General features: G+C 36.6%; 1 protein-coding gene and 1 pseudogene across 2 annotated transcripts in view; both read right to left on the bottom strand.

Moving 5' to 3' along the window:
* Positions 1-23,778, bottom strand: part of MAP3K7 (mitogen-activated protein kinase kinase kinase 7) — a 106,912-nt gene that overhangs the window by 24,922 nt on the left and 58,212 nt on the right. The window contains exons 10-13 of one of the 2 annotated variants that reach the window (XM_060205477.1): positions 19,497-19,624; positions 18,207-18,336; positions 15,633-15,713; positions 7,529-7,593 (exon numbers count right to left, since the gene is read on the bottom strand). In XM_060205477.1, coding sequence (XP_060061460.1) covers positions 7,529-7,593; positions 15,633-15,713; positions 18,207-18,336; positions 19,497-19,624 — 404 coding nt within the window. The remainder of the gene's footprint in view (positions 1-7,528; positions 7,594-15,632; positions 15,714-18,206; positions 18,337-19,496; positions 19,625-23,778) is intronic. The other variant, XM_060205478.1, reaches the window with a different exon arrangement.
* Positions 343-6,157, bottom strand: LOC132542712 (large ribosomal subunit protein uL14-like; annotated as a pseudogene).

Below are 23,778 nucleotides of genomic sequence, written 5' to 3'. Positions count from 1 at the left end.
CTTAAAAGACTTTCTTAACCAAATAATGGGTATCTACAGAAAGCTTAGAAATCTAACACAGAATCTGTGTTAAGGATGTGATGACTTAGTATTCTATTCAATGCTAATATTCTATAATTTTTAATCCTTGAAGACCCAATGCAGGGGGGGTGGCACATACCTGGTTAAGTGCACGTTATCATAAGCAAGGAACTGGATTCAAGAAGCCCTACTCCCTACCTGCAGAGGGAATGCTTAAAAAAAAAAAAAAAAAAAAAAAGGGAAAATGCTGCCTGGAGTGGTGCGCTTGTACAGGATATAACACCATCTATAGCCCCCACTGTAGAACTTAGCAATAGTGTTTTGATATTTTATTTCAGCAACAAAATTTTCTGATTTTTTTTTTTTTTTTTTTTTTTTGGTGGATGGTTGCATTCCTGAGTCTACAAACACCCTTAAAGGTGGTTATGCAACTTCTGTTGCTCTGTGAGAATTATGGTAAGATGGGGTCATGCAGATAAGTCATTAAGCTTCCAAGGCCACATGTCCTGAGAACTTTGGTGAAAGTGAATTTGGACATTAAGTAGACAAGAATAACCAACTAGATAAGAAAGCATCAGAAAACTATTTACACTGTTGAAGCATTAGCAAGATAGTTCACATGGGAGGGTACCTGCTATGCCATGTATCCAATACATGATCAAGGTTCAAGCCTAACCCCCATCACTCTGGGGGTAACATCTATGTTGTGACATCTTTCCTTTTTTTTTTCTTTCTTTCTCTCTCTCTTTCCTTCTTTTACTATTATTTTTTCTTTATTGACGGTTTAATGGTTTACAGTTGACAGTAAATACAATAGCTTGTACATGCATAACATTTCCCAGTTTTCCACAAACAATACAACCCCCTCTAGGTCCTCCCCTGCCACCATGTTCCAGGACCTGAACTCTCCCCCTCCACCATGAGGGTTTTACTTTGGTGCAATACACCAACTTTAGTCCAAGCTCTGCTTAGTGTTTTTCTTCTGATCTTGTTTTTCAATTTATGCCTGTGAGTGAGATCATCCCATATTAATCCTTCTATTTCTGACCTATTTCCCTTAACATGATTTCTTCAAGCTCCATCCAAGATGGGCTGAAAATGGTGAAATCACCACTTTAATAGCTGAGTAGTATCTATCCATTATGTATATATACCACAACTTGCTTAGCCACTCATCTGTTGTTGAAAGTATTTTTACAATTTCAGAGATAAAATGATAAAATAACTACCTTCATCTATTACCTATTGAAGTTGCATCAGAATCTTAAGATTATTTATACCATAAACAAATTTTAACTCCACATCACTATTCTTTCCAAAACATTAGTTGATTCATGCCACACTCGTATAGATGATTATGTCTCTCCATCCTTTTGGGCCTACTTCAGATTATCACTGAGAATATATGTGGGTTTTTTTTGCTACATTCCTGAATCTCTGAGCACAAAAACCCATTTTTGAAGATCAGGAAAGCCTAGCCATTTGTAGAATACAAAATACTTATTACAGGGGCCAGATAGTGGTATACCTAGTTAAATGTACATATTACAGTATGCAAAGATGCAGAATCAAACCCCTGATCCCCACGTGGAGGGGGAAAGCTTCACAAGTGATGAAGCAGGGCTGCAAATATCTATCTTCCCCTCCCCTCTCAATTTCTGTCTCTATCCAATTATTAATAAAAATAAAACCTCAAATGTTTATTATTTATAGGAAGTTATTGGATCAACTTGGAAATCTTCAGCCTAATATTTAACATCCTCCACTGGGAAGTTTTCACTTATCTAACCAGACTGTCTTTTCTCTGATAATTCTTTTTTGTGGGGGCTGGGTGGGAAGGCAATTAAATTTCTATTTTTATAAATACACCAAAGAATCATACAATACTGCCAACACTGAATGCAATCCTGGGCCATAAGTCTATACACTCCTTTGCAACTGGTCCTGTGATGGCAGAACCTTTCATTTCCCCTTTATTATTTACAGTGACGCCCGCATTGTCTTCAAAATACAGAAATATACCATCTTTTCTCTGGTATGACTTTCCTTGTTGAATTACCACCACTGGATTTATCTTCTTCCTGAGCTCTGTTTTTTGTACTTTTTGACTGTGGTCATCACCCTGCCACCCACAGCAGCAGCAAGAAGCCTGTCAGTCATCCTTTGATACGTTTCAAGGAGATGTTATACAAATTTTTGGCTCCTGTGTTTTCAGCACAGTTGATCATGGCCCCTATCAGAAGTCCCAAAGAAATCCAGAATTTGGCCCCAAAGGACCCACGCATCCTCATTTCGACCTCTTGAATGGAAGAGACACTCAGGCTACCATTTCCCTGCCTGCTTTTGACCCTGACCCCATACCAAGGATAACATACTACAGTGCACAGAGTATGTATAAAATTGAATTGCACAAAACTCTCAGTTTTGCAGGTCAAAAATAGTTGAGTATCAGCAAATTTGACAAGACTCAGTCTAGTGCTTTGAAAATCTTAGTCCATCATCCACTTATAGCCATGTGAATTTGAACAAGTTAGTCACTGGGAGTTTGGTTTTCTCCTTTATCAAATAGTTAAGAAGTCAAGCTTCAGGATGGGGGAGATAACATAATGATTATGCAAAAAGATTCTCATACCCAAGGCTCCAGATCACTGCTCTGATAAAAAGAAGTAATAATAAAGACTTTAAAAGAATTTAAGCTTCAGAGACAACAGAACCTCTGGTCTGCTACTGGGTAATGTGGCCTTACTAGTATTTAACCTCTAAGATTCAACAGTAAAATGAAAACAATATTACCTAGTTTATGAGATTACAAAAATCAAATGAAACTGCATATAAAGTATATTGACAATAAAAATGATGACTAAATGGCAGATAATTAAGTCATAAATACAAGATGGGGATATGTGATTAGACTTGTAGCACCAAATATAGAGAAACTTGACTTAGCATAAGGTTTGCATATAAAAGTGGTTACAAGAGCACAGAAATGACATCCAGTGGATTCAGCAGGTTAAAGCAGCAAAAGAATGCTAAGCCAAACTTAAACTGCAGGGGAAAATCACTAGTAGGCACTGAGCAGAACTGGATTTTGACCAGAATTTTATATTTATAAAAAGAAATTGGGGGTTATTTTGCTGGCAAAAATAAACCTTTGCCTTTTATGTCTCACCTGAAAAACTGGAAAAATATTTTCACAAGTTAAGAATTTATGGCCAGTGCTGCTATTTAAATAACCTCAGAAATCTCAGTTGCTAAAATTATACAAGAACAAAACACAGATTAAATGTGGAGTTATATAATATTCTTGTTGAAAAAACATTTGAATAATATAAATATTAAAACAAGAAATGGGTAGCAGGTAGTAATGTGTATTCACAAGAGTTCTTCCTCTGTTAGGATAATTATAGGTAATTCAATTAAATTTACACGTCGGAGCCAGGCAGTGGTGTACCTGGCTGAATACACATATTACAATACACAAAAGACTCAATTTCAACCCCCTGATCTCCACTTGCAAAGGGGAAGCTCTATGACTGGTAAAACAGTGCTACAGATGTTTCTCTGTCTCTCTCTCCCCCATGATTTCTGTCTTCATCAAATAAATATCTAAATAAGTCTATACATGACAGTGTGTATGTACTAAAAGCATTCTAATCCATAGGTAGAGGCTCACTCTAAATCTTTTATTAAATACAGTTCAATAATAAGGACATTTTGGAATTTTACTATTTGTATATAATTAAGTTTTCTAACAGAAAGGTATCATGTGTTTATGATTTAGTTTTTTTAGCAAAAAATTATTTATACTAAAAAAGTTGAAGATTGAGGGTGAATACAATAAGTAAAGTGATAAAAAGCAACAATTTTGCTGGTTGATAAAAGGCCTTTAAATCAATTACTTCCTGTTGGAGAATGGGCCCACTGTCCTAGAAAGTCCAGGCCATTGTTTCCATGAGGTCCAAGCAAGTTGACCCCCAATTCTTTCAGGTCGAGACAAGGGCAGGCTCCCCTGGTCTCTGGAATTTATGACGGCTGGACCTCCGGACATGGGTACCTTTCTACACATGCCACCTCCCCCCCCCTTCCTTCTTTAATTAAAAGCCATGGATTACTGTGTTAACCTTAAACCACCAGTAAACATCTTGATTGCTCAACTGCCCCCTTTTCCTCTCCCCTGCTGCTCCAAAGTGCCTGCAATTTACCCCCGGAAAAATGCACATTGTAAAGCTTATGATCAGTCTGTTGGTCAAAATGTAACTATGCATTGTGTTGCTCTGTGTTTGGGCTAATGGAGACCCCCAAACCTTCCCCCCGAGTTACGGCCTATATTTACCTGCTTTTTCTTTCAATAAATGAATTGTCCCACTGAGACTTGTCCAGAGCTGATTGCCCTGTCTCTCTGCGTACTTTGCCCTCGGCATGCAGAGCTACCTCAGGACTCCCAGGGAGCTGCTCTGATTCTCTCCTCAGCTGGCCAGGGGGCAGGGGGACCCAGAGCAAGCCTGTAATTTCCTATTGTGGGAGGAGTTGCAAATTTATATTACTAAGATTGATAATTGGGAAGTGGCACAGTGAATAAAGCACTGGACTCATAGGCTTTTAGTCCCAGTTTCAATCCCCCTCATCACACGTGACAGAGTGATGTTCTGATTCTCTTTCTCACTAATAAACAAATAACAAAAGACTAATATAATGTATATTAAAGGCCTGCATTGTATAAAGTTGTGCATAATAAATGTTTAAACAGCAGCTGTAATTATTGTAATTGATCTGCTCTATATGTATGATATGTCCAAATAAACACTTTGGGGATTTGACTTTTCATCTTATTTACAATGCCCCCAAAGATCACCAGGAATGTATCTGTAATGGAATGAGTGAGAATGTTTGTTATAGTAAAGCAGAATGTTCACCACAGGGTTTGTGGGATGTCTCTGCAAGAGTGTTCTAAAAAGAGATGATAGGGTCTGGGTTTTTTGTTGTGTGGCTCTGGGGAGTCTCCAAGGAAGGAGGGTTCTCACTTGATTGACTGCTATTAGAAAGCAGGGGTGACTCTACTGGAGAGGAAGGACAGAAGAATGGAAGTGCAACTGGTAAAGAATCAGCAATCATTCACATAAGCCAGGAAGGGGCAACATATGGAATTTTGTAGGTAGCACAATGAACATGATGACACAAGTTTCTGCATTACCTTGTCCTCTGGGTTTATAAAAGAAGCTTTGGACTCATAGTCTAACAACACTTAGGCTTCATTGTCAGATCATTCCTAGTGCTTTTACTATCAGAAGGCTAGATCCATGAATGCTTAATAACATTCACAAATTAAGTAAGAACCTGAATTAATTTAAAAGAGAGTTTTGTATTGTAAAGAAGCAATCGTTTAGGGGTTCAGGTGGTGGTGCACCGTTAACTGCACATAGTGTGCAGTGCAAGAACCCCAGTTTCAGCCTTTAGCTCTCCACCTGTGTGTGTGGGGGGGGTTGCTTCACAAGTGGCGAAGCAGATATGCAGGTTTCTTTCTCTCCCCCTCTCTATCTTCCCCTTCCCTCTCAATTTCTCTCTGTCCTATCCAATAAAATGGGGGGAAATGTCCACAGTGGATTCATAGTGCTGCAAAAAAAAAAAAAAAAAAAAAAAAAAGCAGCAATCTTTTTATACAGTCTTATACAGTTACTTTCAATTAAGATGTTTACTTATTATTTTACAGGAGGTGACACAGTGGATAAAGCATTAGACCCTCAAGCATGAGGTCCTGAGTTCAATTCCTGGCAGTCCATGTACTAAAGTGGTATCTGGTTCTTTCTCTCTCTCTCTCTCTCCTCCTATCTTTCTCATAAATAAAATATTTTTTAAAAAAATACCCTCTTCACTCATTATTTCCTTCAAATTAAATGAAAATTTAGAAAAAAAACAACTTTAATATTAATGTACAGGAGGAAAATTAAGAGATTTTATGTTTTAAATTGAATCAAGGGCCAAGACCTTACAAGACTCCAGTAAGTTTACTCTCCTGTGAGAAATATAGTACTAAGCTTTATTAGTTAAATTCTCTTTCTCTGATGATTCTATTAGTGTTAGTAAATTCTTTTTATGTTCCTTATCAGTTTCCATGGCCACAGCAAACAAACAAAGACACCCCCCCCCCACATATGTTAATCATTGCTTAGGCAGGTTTTTAAAAGAACTACATTTCCAATTTTGAAAATACATATTCTAAATAACTTTAAATAATGAATACTACTTTCATGAGTAATTTAAAAGATTGAACAGCCATTTGTTACATACTTCCAATATATTTCCATAGTACTTAGGAATGCTGTTTGTCATCTTTATTACAAATTGGATGTTGGGCATTTTTAAGTTTGTAATTTAAAGTTAGTTATATAAAATGGCTACATATCACCCATTTTAAATAGGTTCCTCTACCATATCAGCTCCTGGCCCCCTCACATCAAATGCTTTAACATTTGCTATGACCATTCACAGAACCCACTATACCATAATCACAGTTTGCCTTGGTTCTTTATAAAAGAAAAGGGTAACAATCCTAATTTCAAGTTATACAGAACTTACAGAGAAATAAGTAAAAATTGGGATGGTTGATGCCAAACCTGGATTACAACAACATTTTATTCTAGAGTAAACAGAGCTAATGTTCCTCAACTGTTTCAGAGCAAGCTTCTCATTCTAGTCAAAGGGAGAACACTTAGCTAGACTTTCTCATAATTGGAATATCAGTGGTAGTAATAAGAGGAGTTAAAAAAAAATGTTGGGCTCGCAAAGCCTGTATAGAATCAATGAAATACTAGATGTAAAATTCTAAATACCTTGATTAAAACTTTCAACTATTTAATGGAGATAAGGTGGGAAACTCCATTCAAACTTCTGAGGTTTACAGAAGTAGATATGCTGAACGATTGCATATTTAATGAATGAATTCAAGATTTAGGGTGACTTCTTATCATAAAATATATAGCCTACATATATACATATATGTGTGTGTGTGTTTCCAGAAATAAATGATGATGAAGAGTATCAGTTAAGTATCTTAGGTGGGTTTTGTTAATTTACTTATATAAGATGATAGCTTATAAAAGATTTTCAAATTTTATTAATCATCACAAAGAATCTCCAAGATTATATTGTCATAATGCAATTTTTCATGAATATAAACTATAATTAGTTACTAATTTTAAGAATCTTACATAAATTATGTCAACTTTATTATTCTCAGCATAAAAATCAGACTACTTCTATGTACTTTGGCTGGTTAAGGAACTGTACCACTTGGTAATGGTTTATAGTATGTTTTTGATCATCTACAAAAAAGCAGTGATAAAAAGATAATGGAAGTTTACAAGTATGCAAAAACATAAAGATGAAAACTTTATACTGCCTTAAGAATATTTCACAAAATTCCAGCAGATAGAATGTATTAGAGAACATACAGTCTCCTATGTATACCATCATTATTCTTCAAAGACAGAATTTGACCATGAAATCTTACCTGACCAGGTTCTGTTCCAGTAACAGTCAAGTCTTGAATGGATCTACGTCTTGGCTGTCCATTGCCTTTTAAAAAACAAAAACAAATATTGAAAGCTATTTAAACAGACAAAAGGTATAACTGTTACAGTAGGAAGCTGGAATTTGTTCCTCCTTGGATTTATAAAAAAATCTTTGTGGAAAAACAGTGAGTTATTCTATAAAAAGCAAAAGAAAAAGAAAGACCTAAAGAAGAGAAATAGCTGTAGTGTTTTAACTCAAAGCTGCTGGCCTACAACAAAGTTATGTCCTATTACAATAACTACTCCTACCACACAAATAGCTGCTGAACTCTCTTCTACCATCTTCTGTCATGTATTTAAATAGATGAATGCTTGGGAGCTGGAGCTGATGATGGCATCTATTTCAAGGTCCTTACGTTACAGTTTTTACTGCAAGACAGCTAGCAGGTTGGGAGACATAACTGACTTTAACCAACAGCCATACCTTATTCTTTCCAGGATGCTTAAACTTAAATTCATTAAACCAAATCACACTTAATCTCAGTAGTCTTGGCTCAGCAAAGTAATGAACTAAGCAACAGTTTTGGCTTTTTTTTTTTTTTTTGGGGGGGGGCTATGACTGTTTATAAAGCATCTTCTAAGATGAGCTGTCTAAAAGGAAACATCAAAATTCCTAGCATAATATTAATTCAAATTTTATTTTATTACAAGCTAACTTTCCATTATAAGTCAACAGAGCAGCAAACTATATACTTATGGAATCAGGAAAATTAACATACTTTTCTGAATTAGTTTTAACTGTTTCTTGAGGAAAACAATGATCCTTACCACCCCACAATCAATTTGAGGCATATTTCATTCAACACAGTTATTCTAAAACTGCCTAGGATGAAACAGGCTTATAAATGTGTTTGGAATTCTCTTTTCAGATTAGCAACATTTGTGAATCTGGGCAACAACCCAGCACATGTGTCTGAAAATCATTACATCACCATTGCAATAATAACAAAAACCAATTCAAATCTATGAATTGGTTCAAATCTATGGGGGCTGGAGGAAAAGGTAGTCAAACTTTTAAGGAAGTAAAGAGCTGACAGTTAATAAATACTAAAAAATGAGAAGAAAAATGTAAGCTACAGCATGAGTTAAAGCAAGCAATTATAAGCAATGCATTTTAATTAGCATAACCATGGCAGAAGCCATCTGGCAAATAGTTCAGACAAAGCAAAAAAGGATTGCAATCAATGACTACTTGTTGCTCCAATATTTAGTTTAGGGTCATAATTTAGAAATATGAATGTAAAAAATTCAGACTCCTGTTGTTGAAAATGAAAATTACTAGGTATTTTCAGTAAATTTAGATTGATTCTGAATTTTTTGCAACTAAATATTCCTTAGGAGCTCATTTAGTTATTATATACCTACATTATACATGGTAGCATAAAGGGGGGGGAAGGAATACATAAAGGCAATGTCAGTGGATACCTGATCAAGGAATCCGAAACCTGAAAATGATGCCCTACATGTATTTCATTATGTAATTAATTCTGGATTTATCGTAACATACAACATAGAAAATATGATATTTGTTAGTATAACTTTTCCAGAGCAATAAAGGGAATACACTACACACTCTATGCGCAGTTGATCCTTCTCCCTCCAGCCATAAGAGAGTGATTAAAGTAGAAGCTCTTAGGTGAATTCAGTTGCTTTTATAGTATTGGCAGAATCCATCTTTTCAAAAAAAAAAAAACTATTCCTAAATAAAACTGATTTCCTATGAATTGCATCAAGAGTTCTTTCAGAGTCTAGGCTTAAGCCCCAGGCAGTCACTATTTTTCTTACTAATCCAAGAAACCTCAGAGTTTTCCTTACTTTCCACATTCTCATTTCTCAAACTTTCCAATGACTGTTTTCACTTATAAATCAATACTACATTTTCCAAGGGACATATCTTATATATTAGAAATGTTGAGGTCCCTAAGTTCTGTATATTAAAAACTGTAGAGCAGTGTTCTCTTCATGTATAAAATATACAAAATTTAAAAACCTGTACTGCACTATATACTACTTTATATTACTGTGTCAGGTTAAATGATATAAGACACATTTAAAATACATGTTCTGATTTAGGCTGCAACAAACTTCACCAAATTCTGGTTTATTCCTCAAAAAAAGGTTAATCAGAGTGTTTCCCCTCCCCCTACTTTCTAATAAATCTGCTTTATTAGAGTTAAACTGGACTAAAAAAGTAGTCATAGTAAACTACACTATGGTATCATAAAACTGACTTGAAATTCACATTGAGATAAGATGAATTTATCTATTTAGCTATGAACATAGAATTTTACTGAAAGTGAGATAGTTAGATGTACAAGAAGGTCAAATATAGGTTAGTATACTTACCTTTGGGTCCTGGCAAATATCTCTAAAAGGTTACTGGCTTTAATGATAGTATCTGTACAATGTAGAAACTTAGCAGATGTATAAAGCTCAATCCTTTTTTTTTAAATCTCATTCTTTTCAAATCCGTGCTGCACTAGAGGAAAAAAACTTACACTAATAACCTATGCATTCCACACCTACAGATATCTAATCTTTGACAAAGGTGCCCAAACTAAGTAGAGAGAGTCTCTTCAGCAAATGGTGTTGGGAAAATTGGGTTGAAACATGCAGAAGAATGAAACTGAACCACTATATTTCACCAAATGCAAAAGTAAATTCCAAATGGATCAAGGACTTGGATGGTAGACGAGAAATTATCAAATACTAAGAAGAAAATATTGGCAGAACTCTTTTTCCATCTAAATTTTAAAGGCATCTTCAATCATATGAATCCAATTATAAAGAAGACTAAAACAAAAACAAATGGGACTACATCAAATTAAAAAGCTTCTGCACAGCAAAAGAAACCACCACCCAAACAAAAAAATCCCTTGCAGAATGGGAGAAGATCTTTATTTTTGCCAGACATCAGACAAGAGGCTAATAACCAAAATATATAAAGAGCTCACCAAACTCAACAACAAGAAAATATATGACCCCATCTAAAAATGGGATAGATGATATGAACAGAATATTACCACAGAAGAGATCTAAAAGGTCAACAAAAATGAAAAACTGTTCCAAGTCACTGACTGTCAGAGAAATGTAAATAAAGACAACAATGAGATACTACTTCACTCCTGTGAGAATGTCATACAACAGAAAAGGTAACAGCAGCAAATGCTGGAGAGGTTGTGGGGTCAAAGGAACCCTCCTGCACTGCTGGTGGGAATGTAAATAGGTCAAACCCCTGTGGAAAGGAGTCTGGAGAATTCAAGTGGACCTACCCTATGATCCTGCAATTCTTCTCCTGGGGATATATCCTAAGGAACCAAACATACCCATCCAAAAGGATCTGTGTATATCTATGTTCACAATAGCACAATTTGTAATAGCCAAAACATGGAATCAACCTAGGTGTCCAACAACAGATGAGTGGCTGAACAAGTTGTGGTATATATACACAACTGAATACTACTCAGCTATTAAAAATGGTAATTTCACTTTCTTCACCTCATTTTGGATGGAGTTTGAATGAATCATGTTAAGTGAGATCAGTCAGAAAGAGGATGAATACAGGATGATCTCACTCATAGACAGAATGAAAAATACTACCAATATTTCCTTGGACAGGTTGGCCTCACCAATGTGTCCTGGATACCTACCTCTCCAGAGCCCTACCCTACTAGGGAAAAACAGAAACTGGCTGGGAGTTTGATCAACCTGTCAATACCCATGTCCAGTGGAGAAGCAATTACAAAATCCAGACCTCCAACTTTCTGTGCTCCATAGAGATCTTTGGTCCATACTCCAAGAGGGATAAAGAATAGGGAAGCTTCCAGTGGAGGGGATGGGATATGCACTTTGGTGGTGGGAACTGTATGAATTGCACCCCTTTTATCCCACAATTGTGTCAACCATAATTAAATCACTAACAGTAATATTGACAAAGAAGTTGAAAAATAAGAAAACACAAAGCAGAACTTGGACTGGATTTGGTGTATTGCACCAAAGTAAAAGACTCTGGGGTGCAGGGAGGGTTCAGGTCCTAGAACATGATGACAGAGGAGGACCTAGAGGGGGTTGAATTGTTATGTGGAAAACTGAGAAATGTTAACACATGTACAAACTACTGTATTTTACTACTGACTGTAAAACATTAACCTCCCTACCACAATAAAGGAAAAAATTCTCTCTCTTTCTCTTTTTTAAACATCAGCTCTGGCTTATGATGGTGCCAGGGATTGAACTACTGAGGAGCTCAGAGATGGGTTTCAGATGTGAAAGAATCACTTGTATTATGGTCCCCAGCCTTAACATTTGCTTTCTTAAGTATGCAGATTCTATTCTATGCATTAAACTGGGAAAGATGATTTTGTAACTCTGGGGACATGATTCTCTTTGGCATTTAGGTAGTTGGAAGGAATATAAAATTTCTTAGGTATTCTTCTATTGCTATTATAAGAGGCAACATATAGTTTTACAACTTATCCCTACTTCATTTGCAGTGAGGACAGGAGGAAATAGTAGACCCATGGAAACCTAGAGAGTGACAAAAACAAAATGTGAGTACATAAAGAAAATCTATATTAAAGTACATAATCAAATAGTTTCTACTAAGACCTAGGTATCCTATTTCATTTCCCTGACATACTCCTGGCTAACCTTGTCAGACAAAGTAAGGACTACAAAAGCTGAATAAAGGCAAGAGATCAGCACACTTTAATGATGGCTCTTTTGGTTACTACTAGGCCACCTCATCTCTTGGTGCCCCAGTATGGGAATCCTGGGATTTCCACATAGATAGATGGGCCTAGACCTCTAAAAGATTCCCTCTCTCCACTGTCACTGGCCATCTCCATCAGGAACAACATAATGGACCCTTTGTGGGCCCTTACAGAACCTTGCCCTCTATGTGGATCAACAGTGGAAGAGACTGCTCCATTCTCTGAAGAGAAGATGGGCCAAAATACTTTACCACCCGAGGAAGATGGGTCTGGCAATGAATGTAGCCTAGAATATTCCTAGCTATGACCACAGAATGCAAGCTCAGACCTACAGGGATGCAGAGGTTACACAGGCTCCTGCATTGAATATAGCTCCTAGATCAAATCAATGGGGTTTACAGTTAACAATATTTATATACTTTCCCCATATTTGGGAGCTACTCTCTCCCTTGATCCAGTTTTCTAGTCCTATTTCCAACTGTGACATCATCTCCCCAAACAATACCTTGGGCCTACCTGCATGTTAGCTGTCAGGCTCAGGCAGAAATTAGTAAAGTCATGGGCCCCTTGGAATATACCTAAAACAGACCTACTAGCTTTTTCCAAAATGGAACATCTTATCTGGTATATTATTGCTTTTAGCTTCCTGATTATTAAACAATTTGTCCTGCTTTATATCTTAATGCTTTGCAGCCATCAAGCTGCAGATGCTACCATGATGCCAACCTGACTTACCTGGACAAATGACCTCACCAATGTGTCCTGGAACCCCACCTCTCTATACCCCTGCCCCATTAGGGAAAGACAGGGACAGGCTGGGAGTATGGATCGACCTACCAATGCCCATGTCCAGCAGAAAAGCAATTACAGAAGCCAGACCTTCTACCTTCTATACCCCATAATGATCCTGGGTCCCTGCTCCCAGAGGGATAAAGAATAGGAAAGCTTCCAATGGAGGGGATGGGATATGGAACTTCAGTGATAGGAATTGTACCCCTTTTGTCCTATGGTCTTGTTGATATATATATATTTTATTTTATAAATAAATTTTAAAAACCAAATAAAGATGTGTCCGTATTAAAATTTTAGAGGAAGAAAATAGAAAAATTTAAAGCAATCCAACAATCTTCTATCCAATATTTTTATAGCATAAGTTAAAATTTACTAAAACTAAAAAAAAAAATATATCATTAAAACTTATTTTTTCTCTCCACCAGATTATACTGAAGCTTGGTGCCTATACAACTCCACCCCTCGTGGTGTTTTGTTGTTGTTGTTTTTATTTTTTCCTCTTTTCTTTCTCTTTTAATAGACGTTGAGAGACAAAGAGAGGAAGTCAGAGACTAGGAGAAACACCTGCAACATTGTTCCACTGCTCACAAAGCTTCCCTCCTTCAGTGGAGGCTGGGGTTTGAACCAGGGTCTTCATTTGTGCATTCTACTACGTATATGCTTAATGTTGCCACATCTTTAGTCTGAGTATTATTCCTTTAAACAAAGAACTCTCCAGTATGGAAGTAAAATTATCTCAAGTGCTTTGTTAACCTCAAAGCAGACCACGACTCAATAAATAAAAGCTTTTTATATTATTATTGTGTCTTATTTTATTTTATTTATTCCCTTTTCTTGCTCTTATTGTTTTATTGTTGTACTTATTATTGTTGTCGTCATTATTGGATAGGACAGAGAGAATTGGAGAGGGAAGAGGAAGACAGAGAAGGGAGAGAAAGGCACCTGCAAACCTGCTTCACCGCCTGTGAAGTGACTCCCCTGGAGGTGGAGAGCCGGGGGCCGAACCAGGATTCTTACCCCGGTCCTTGCACTTTGTGCCACCTGGACTTAACTCGCTGCACTACTACCCGACTCCCTATTGTGTCTTTTTATTGCTGGGATTTGGTACCTGCATACCAAATCCACTGCTTCTAGAGGTAATTTTTCCCTTAATTTAGTAAGACAGAGAATAACTGAGAGTTGAGGAAGAGAGAGGAAGACACTTACATCCCTGCTTCACAGGTAATGAAACTTCCTCCCTGCAGGTGGGGACTGGGGGTGCATCACTGTCTGGCCCCTTCTAAGAATTTATATTTGACATTTCTGTATAAGTACTGCACGCTAACCAATTGTGCCACTGGAGCTCCAGTATAATTGATATTTCTGTATCACAATGCCTAGCCATTGGAATGCAATAATGGTTTATTTATTTTAATGGGCATATATTTATTAAAACTATGTGTGGGATATTAAACCAGATAATTTTGATAGCATATAGTAACCAATACTGAAGGTCACATATGGCATTAATTTTCCATCAAAAGTAGTAATTTAGATTCATCTGTAAAGTGATTATTATTAAGAAAAACAGGGACTTGGAGACAGGTCACTTTGTACAGTACACTCTACTATGTGTGAGGACCCAGGTTCAAGCCCCTGCTACCACACAGGGGCACCATGCAAAGGGAAGCTTTGTGAGCACTGGAGATATGCTGTGGTGTCTCTCCCTCTGTCTTTCATGCTCTGAGGAAAAAAAAAATGTCTGCTGGGAGAGGTAAAATCATGCAAGCACAAAGCCTCAATAAAGTCCTGGCAGAAATCAAAATTTTTTTTCCTTTTTTCTTTTTTTTAGAAAAGGAAATAAAACAATGCCAATTTGAGACCCTTAAATACCATGTGTAAGGTCATAAGCAAAAAGAATGTCTTGATATTACACTAGAAATCATAACTGACAGTGATTCTTTGATAAGATACCCTGAAAACCAGTAAATACTAGTTTTTCTTAGTTTCTGTTACTTGTTAAGGAAAAATAATACTAAAAAACTCTGTTTTCTTAACTTTTGTGTTTGCTACCAACAGAAAGAGGTTGAGATAGCCTAGGGGACACCTCCCCCCCAACAACAACAAATAAACAAAAAAAGCAGCAACAAAGAAAGGAAAGAAGCCAAGGACAACAGATACTTTTAAAGACTTGCTTCCTCTTTCTGTTGGGTGAAAAAAAAAAGGCTGCATTCAGTATACCTACTCACTTAACAAGTGAAAGAAAACTGGTAGAATTTTGGTCTGATTGTCTCCATCTTGTGGAATGGTTTGCTTTGCCTTATCTTTTATTCACTCTCTCTCTCAATCTTGTATTCTCACTATTGGATACATGATGTATCCTCCCAAATCCACTTTAGTGTAGATTAATGTATAATTTTCAACATGATTCCCTAATAACTGCAGGCAAAGTATCTATGTTCATACCCTATAAAAATTGGAGCAAGAAGCATTTTACAAATTCCAGGGATTATTGTTCCAGTTCTACAGCTATTAGACCAACTCAGGTGGTCTATGATACCTGATACGATGATCTCAGGGACATCCAGAATGTTGCCAAATGAAGCGGTTTTACGGTGGCCCCGTTTAGGCTTGGAATTGGCTGCAAAAACATATATATCCTAAAGTATACATGCAAACAACCACAAACAGTAACACAGAAAACGATTAACTACAAAAACAAAATACTTTTCAAATAGTTATGTTAATGACATTCCATGCAGAATGACATGCAGAACTATCCAACTTTTCATCCATGCTTAGGAAAGGCATGAGTAAGGAACAGACAAGTACCAATGTAAGATGTTCACACACACTGGTTTTAATTAGCAGGAAAAAAAAAATGGACAAAGACAAACAAAGCTGCAGGGAAATGAGGAAGCTAAAGATGAACCATGTTGACAGAAATAATATCCCTAAGTGAAACTACTGATATGTGAGAGGGATAGGAAAGAGTAAAAGTGGGAAGGAAAAGAGTAAGCAAGAAATAAGCTGTCATATTTGTTTTAATTACACAAACATAGGAATATGTTCATGTTAGATGTTTCTTGAAGTATGCTATAAAGTAAAAATTGATTAAAGTTATTGAGTCAAAATGAGTGTATGCTTTCATAATTATAAACATTTACACATACTTGTAGTAAACTAAATATTTGCTGCAGTTTCCAAAATTTAGGGTACATTTTGTTAAACACAAATAATATTGAACTGCTGGAGACTTAATGAACCTTTCAAAATAGGATGGCTCACTAAGAGATCTGAATTATATAAAGTTGTGAAATTTCAATGAATGTTCAATTTAAATATGTGATCATTTTTAACCTAAAAAAAACATTTCTGTAAAGAACAATTACAAACTGCATTTAAGTAGAACTTTGATACTAGCACAGACTTAAAATTATAACAGTACTTCATGCTTTAGGGTAGTATTTAGCATAGGACTACTTTGAATAATATCCCTGGAGTTAGAAAGCTTCTCCAAAGTGAGGGTATGTCCTTGCATACACTGTATCAGATAAAACACTGTTTATCTGATACTATACTAAAACACCCTCTCTCCACAGAACCAAATGACTCATAAACATGGGGGTAGGGGGCGATGTCAGTGGCTGTTAACCACCAACTTAGGTCATTTCAGAAGATTTATCTGTATGATAAAGAGTGCTAGTATTCTGACAACCTCTAGTCTTTCCTTCCTTCTTAGAGCCCAGACATTACTCAAGATAGTAAAGTTCCCATGTGAGATTGCAGTTCCTTTCTTCCAAGAGCCATGTGAAATCATCTATGCAGAAGTTATTAGGAGGGACTGCTGGGAACTCCTTGGAAGAACTTGAACATATGCCCTTCTGTTCTTTCTTTTATGTTACCTTCTGGCTGCATGGAATATGGACACAGTAATTAGAACTATAATAAGCACAAGATGACTTTGAGGATGGAAGCTATGTATGTGGTAGGGATTATGACACTCAGAGATAGAATGACTGCTTAATGATCACAGAACTTACTTCCAGATTTGTTCATGTGTAAAGAACAAAGCTTATGTGAGATAGAAAACATTATTTTGGATATTCTGTTAGTGACTCTAATGCTAACTAATAAAAATCAGTGACCATGATTAGTCAAAGACAAGTATAGGATGATGTCTTCTGGACTTCTTTTGAAAAGAGCTCCACACAAAATAAGAATTTACTTAACAGTTGAAAAAAAAAAAATCCTTAAAAAAACTTTGGTTACCTACGTTAAAAAATATATATGCAAATATACATGGAAAAACATATGTATATAGTTAAAAAGACTATTAACAAATATACAAAAAGGTTAAGTGCTTATCTCTGGAGTAGAATGAATACAGAAGTTTTCTTGGGGGTGGAGTGTTTGTTTATATTTCCCACTTATTCCACACAGAAATGTTTATTTTTTTATAATCACCTCCCCTACAACTGTGAATCAGAAAGAAAATGAATTAAACAAGCATGATTACAAACAATGAAACCCAGTTAGAGATGAAGGCTGCCAGTTTGATCAGGTAATAAAACATGTAATTACTTTTGTGCTGATCAGTCTTCCATAATTAATTATTTTAAGAACAGATAAGATGGATTTAAAGGCTAGCTTTGTCAAGATCAAACAGAACTACCACAATCTTTCACTTTACAGCCAAAATAACCAGCCACAACCAAGTCAGTTGTTTTTGCCAGTGGGGGAGAAAAGGAAAATAGACGTTAAGGCAAATTCATATTTGGATACAGATTATATTCTTCTGCCAAGCTCAAAACAAAAGAAGATACTACTGCCTGAGTTTAGTTTTGCTCAATCTCAGATTCCCACTTGGGATTTTCAACTTATGTTTGAACTAAAAGAATCATATCTGAAAAATCCTTAATTAGTAACATATATTTTCATGATCCAAATATTTCAAATGTCATGCCATTTAGAATTTTAGGTGTGAATTATTGCTAGAAGCTTGGAAAGCATACTGTAATTCAACTTACTGCTTTAATAGAATTTAAATAGATATGTGTGGCACACATACCCACTACTGAAACGATTTTCACAACTCCATAGGCTTTTAATTCCTTTTTTTTTTTTTTTTTACCTGTGGTTGCAGTAATTCTGGCTTCTATTTCAGACATATCAGCACTCATCCTCTTGCCCTCAGAAGTGGGGGGCAAACTCTCTATGCTGCTCCCGCGGGAAGCTCCCAAACTTAAACGTCCAGATTCATTCTGTTAAAATTACAATAAATTTGAATTACTAAAGCACTTTATGATTAAAAATGCTGAGCAATCTAGCAAGCTACAGATTCTGTTCTGCTTTGAAAAGGAAATTCAGGCAGAGGGAGAGCAAGTAGCAGACTGGTCTTTAAGAATGGTAAAAAAACCGGCCCGACTTTCCAGGAAAGACAACCTTACCATGTGTCCTAGAACCCCACCTCCCCAGAGACTGACCCTACTAGGGAAAAAACAGAAAAAGGCTGGGGGTATGAATCAACCTGTCAACACCCATGACCAGTGGAGAAGCAATTTCAGAATCCAGAACTCTGTGCCCCACAGAGATCTTTGGTCCATACACCCAGAGGGATAAAGAATAGGGAAGCTTCCAATGGAGGGGAATGGGATATGGCACGCTGGTGGTGGGAACTGCATGAACTTCCCTTTTTATCCCACAATATTGTCCTATCATTATTAAATCACCATTAGTGAAGTTTAAAAATAAGAAAATACAAAGCAGAACTTGGTTCTGCTTGATTAGGTGTATTGCACCAAAGTAAAGGACTCTGGGGTGGAGAGTTCAGGTCCTGGAACATGATGGCAGAGGAGGACCCAGAGGGGGTTGAACTGTTATGTGTAAAACTGAGAATTGTTACACATGTACAAACTACTGTATTTTACTTTTTGTTACTGTATTTTATTGTTGACTATAAACCATTAACCCCCCCCCCCAATTAAAAAGAGAGAAAATGGCAGTCACTGGAATTGTGAGCTAAATGCTCTGATTACTAGTCAATTTAAATCCTGCAGGTTATTTTTTTTATGCCAATAATGGCAAAAATCATAATATATTGCAAAGCATGAAACAAGAGTTATGACAACTCTTTAATGAGGCACTGTGGTCAGGAAATATGTATATTAGAAATAACCATTTTACATTTTAACATCAACTATTAAAGTTAGGCATCCTCAAAGGAAAGTAATTGCAGCATTGTTACAGGCAGCAATCATTAGAAGGGAAAGCAATTTGGCAATAAACAGCAGAAAAATCTATGTCCTGCATCTTAAGTTGAATTCAAAATTTGTGTAATGAAAGATGGAAAATAATTTTAGCTAGTGTAATATGACTACATATAAGGTCACCATATTATTTTACTTTCAGTAACAAAACAAACCTGCTTTGCTTGACTTTTCAACAATTTTGATTCTAAGCGTTTAATAGTGTCATTTGTGGCAGGAACTTGCTCCATATTAGTGTCACTTTTATTACTGGTATTTGTAGAAGCAATGTCCATGAATGAGCCTAGGAAAACAGAATCATTTATCACTACAAGCTAAAAATAATACAAATGTTTTATTCAATTATGTATAACATTTTTTTTATATAACCTAGCAGGGCATGAAGTGACAAAACTTTCAAGCTAATAAAGATATCTAAATAAACCCATTTTATTTTTTATTTAAGAAAGGGTAAATTAACAAAACCATAGGGTGGAAGGGGTACAACTCCACACAATTCCCACCACCCAATCTCCATATTCCATCCCCTCCCCTGATAGCTTTCCCATTCTCTATCCCTCTGGGAGCAACCCATTTTTAAGGAAACTTAAGGGCAATGCAAACAAACAAAAAACAAAACAAAACACAGAACACTTAAATATCATCTTCTAACAGTTAAGAATGATTTGAAGAATTTTGGTCCATACTCCCAGAGGGATAAAGAATAGGAAACCTTCCAATGGAGGGAATGGGATACAGAACTCTGGTGATGTGAATTATACGGAATTATATCCCTCATATCCTATAATCCTGTTAGTCATTATTAAACCACTAATTAACAAAAAAGAATGACTTTAAGTTTCTCAGTTTGAGCTAATAGAACAGAACAGCTACTAACCAAAAGTAGGGAAGACCACAGGAAAAGTAAGTTTGAAAGGAATATCAGAAATTCAGTTTAGAAAATAGTAAGCTTAAGTTGTTATTTGATATGAATCAAGTACAGCAGCTACCCTTAACCAAATACAGTAAGACAGTTGAGAGACTATCTCAACTAGCTTCCTTCCTTCCTCTCGCTCTTTTTTTTTGTTGTTGTCATGAGGGATATTGCTGGCATTTGGTCACAATGGTCACTCCACTGCTCCTGGTGGCTATATTTCCCCCTCCCCCCGCTTTCTCACAAAGATAAAGAGGGCATTAGGAAGAGAGAGAGACAGAGAAAGACAGAGACATCTGCAATACTACTCATTCATACGGGTGGATGGGGACCAGAGGCTTGAATCTGGATCCTCAAGCACAATAATATGTGCACTACACCTGGTGCCTCTTCTAACTTTCATATACTATAGTACACTGTTATAATATTCTTCTTTACCATTAACTATTATTATTAATCTTACTATGCCTAATGTATAAGTTAAGCCTTATCACAGATGTGTATTTCTTGAAATAAAAGGGCTTGGTACAACCCATGATTCCAGCCATTTACTAGGGGTCATGGAATATATGTCTCTGGATAAAAGGTCACTACTATAGCTAGATATATGAGATTTTAAGTGAGGTAAGACATCAGCAAATAGAAGGTATATCAAACTATACCACTGGATGAAATTACAGTGCAGAAAGTCAAGCAAGAGATCCAATGTATGAGTTCTGGGCACTCTTTGTTATTGTTTGGGGAAATGAATAATCAGGAAAAAAAACCATCAGAATATGGTCTGAAGTGTAAGATAAAACCCAAGCTAGTGCTGTATCCTGAGATCAATTGAAGACAGTGCTGTAAGGGGAGGGTAGTGAACTATGTGAAATGCTACTGAGTCAAAAAGAATGAGAACTGCATGTACACCATTCAGATTTAGTAATGTGGAAGTGACAGATGGTAACCTTGACAAGGATTCTGGAGTAGTTTTAAAGTAAAAGTCTGAATAGAAAATAAGCAAGAGAGAAAAGGAGAGATGCTAGAGAATGCATGTACAGACTACACATGCTTGGGGAATGATCCCATATACTAGGAAAATAATGAAAATGCAAGAGACAGAGGAAGAATTACAGAGAAGGTGGGGAAAATGGTAGAAATAACTATAGGACTGAGTCAGTGAAAAGGAGAGAGGACAAAAGACTTGAAAGCCTCAGTAAATAAACAGGGAGAGTGTGCATGTAGTGCTGGAGGCAAATAATGGAGTCTTATAAGCAACTCAAAAGATTTTCAGTAAAATCTGAAACTGATGGGAACGGAGCCAAGATGGTAACTTGGAAACAGCAGCTGGCTTGAGCTCCAACAAGCAGCAGCTTGTGAGCTGGGATTCTCTGGACAGGGTAGGATACTGGGCCTTCAGTAGGAGGGTGAACAAGGGGTGTTCAGGGTGACACTAAGGAGGAGTCCTATAACCGATTTTTGGGTTGGCAAATGGAGGCAAGGGGAACAAAGAAAAAACTTTTTGATTATTTCTGAGCTTACCCATCCCCCCTACCACAGAAGCAGCCTCCAGAGCTGGACAACCTTTCCTAGCAGGCTTTCCCACTCAGCTATTTTTTTTTACCAAGATTCCTGGCTCACCGGGAGTGTCCTTCCAAGCCTTTTCCTTCTCTTTTTTTAAAGTGGCTGGAGCTCTATTTCAGTGACAAAATACCTGACCAATCAGAGTCTCATTGCTACCTGGGAAAGACTACCTGGAGGTGGGTTTTTTTTTTTTTGGGGGGGGGGGAGATACTTCTTACAATTGGCTGTCTTTCCTCAAGCTGCTTGCAGCCAATCCGGAGCAATATAAGCTGCAGACTGACTGTTAGGGTTTTTTACTCTATTTTATTTTATTATTACTATTATTGTATACATATATCCCTTTTCCCACCTCCTTCTTCAGGCTGACCAAAATTAACTGTTGTTGTTTTTTCCATTGCTAGGTGATTGGTGTCCTATCCACTGTGAGAGAAATTTGTATCTCTTTCCATCTTCCCTCAACTCTCCTTTTTCCCTCCTCCTAGCTAATTAAAAAAAAATCTTTCCTTTCACGGCTCTTTTTTTTTCTTTTCTTCTTTCCTTCTTCTTTTGCTTTCTGAATTCAGTGATACTCGTTTGTGAATTATTTTGGGGGAAAAAAATCTGATTCAGAGTGGACTCTCTCTCCCTGTGTATGTGTATGTGTCTTCTCTACTTCCCTTTCTCCTTTTGCAATCCCTAGAATTTACAGTGGACAGTAGATTTGCATAATTGTTTATTCTTGCTTTTCTTTTTTTCCTTTCTCTTTTTCTGTTGGATTCGGTTGCTATTTTTTCTTGGACTGAAGATGTTGTTTGGCTAACTGGTATTAGTTGAAAGCATCAATCCTTGCTTGCTTCAGTTACTATTGTTGTAATTTCTGAGGTTTGTGACTGCATTTGTCATAAAGGTATTTAGTAAAGTGTGGCTTGCACTCAAAACACAACAATTGAAGAACAACAGAACAGAAAAATAAAAACCACACGAATAAAAAAAAGTTAAATCAAGAGCGAATCAAACTGCTACCACAATGAATCAGAACAAGAGGCCAGAAGAGACTCCAAATCAGTCAGAAGTAAGCATAGATAAGAAATGTATGCAAGCAAGAGTAAACCTAATAATAATTGAAATGAAGACAACTATGGAGGAAAGGGCTATCAGAATTAGGGAAACAACAGATGAGACCCTCAAGGAAAATAGAAGCTATCTTGAGGTAATTAAAGAACTGAAAACTGAAATACCTGAGCTAAAAGGCCAATTAGCAGAACAAGCTAATACTATAACTGAACTGAAGAAAGAAGCTGAAGGAAGGGAAAGCAGACTAACAGAAGAAGAAAACAGAATTAGACAGAGAAGGAGCTACAGAAAACTAAGAAAGAGGTAAAAGAGCTCAAAAAGAGATTGAGAGACACAGAAAACAACAAGAGAGACGTAAAGGATGGGATGATCTCAAAAGAAGTAACATTCGTATAATTGGCCTACCAGAGGAAGAGAGGAAGGAGAAGTAAACATTCTAGAGGAAATAATAAAAAAACTTCCCAGACTTAAATAACAGAAAGGACATTAAGATTCAAGAGGCCCAGAGAGTCCCAAACAGAATCTACCCAGACCTGAAGACACCAATACACATCATAGTTACAATGAAAAGAAGTAAGCAAGAAGAAAGGATCCTAAAGGCTGCAAGAGAAAAACAAAAAGTCATACACATTGGAAAACCCATAAGACTATCAGCAGACTTCTCCACTCAAACTCTAAAAGCCAGAAGAGAATGGCAAGATATTTATTAAGCCCTGAATGAAAAAGGGTTTCAACCAAGAATAATGTATCCTGCTGGACTTTCATTCAAACTAGATTGAGGGATCAAAACCTCAGACAGACAAGAAGGCAATCATCACCAAGCCTACCCTGAAAGAAGATCTAAAAGACCTGTTAAAAACAAGAACATCACCATACTACTTGCCATATAACAGGGTAAATAAAAAATT

Source organism: Erinaceus europaeus, chromosome 13, assembly GCF_950295315.1.
Source record: "Erinaceus europaeus chromosome 13, mEriEur2.1, whole genome shotgun sequence".
Taxonomy (NCBI): Eukaryota; Metazoa; Chordata; class Mammalia; order Eulipotyphla; family Erinaceidae; genus Erinaceus; species Erinaceus europaeus.
This window is presented reverse-complemented; position numbering and strand designations above follow the sequence as displayed.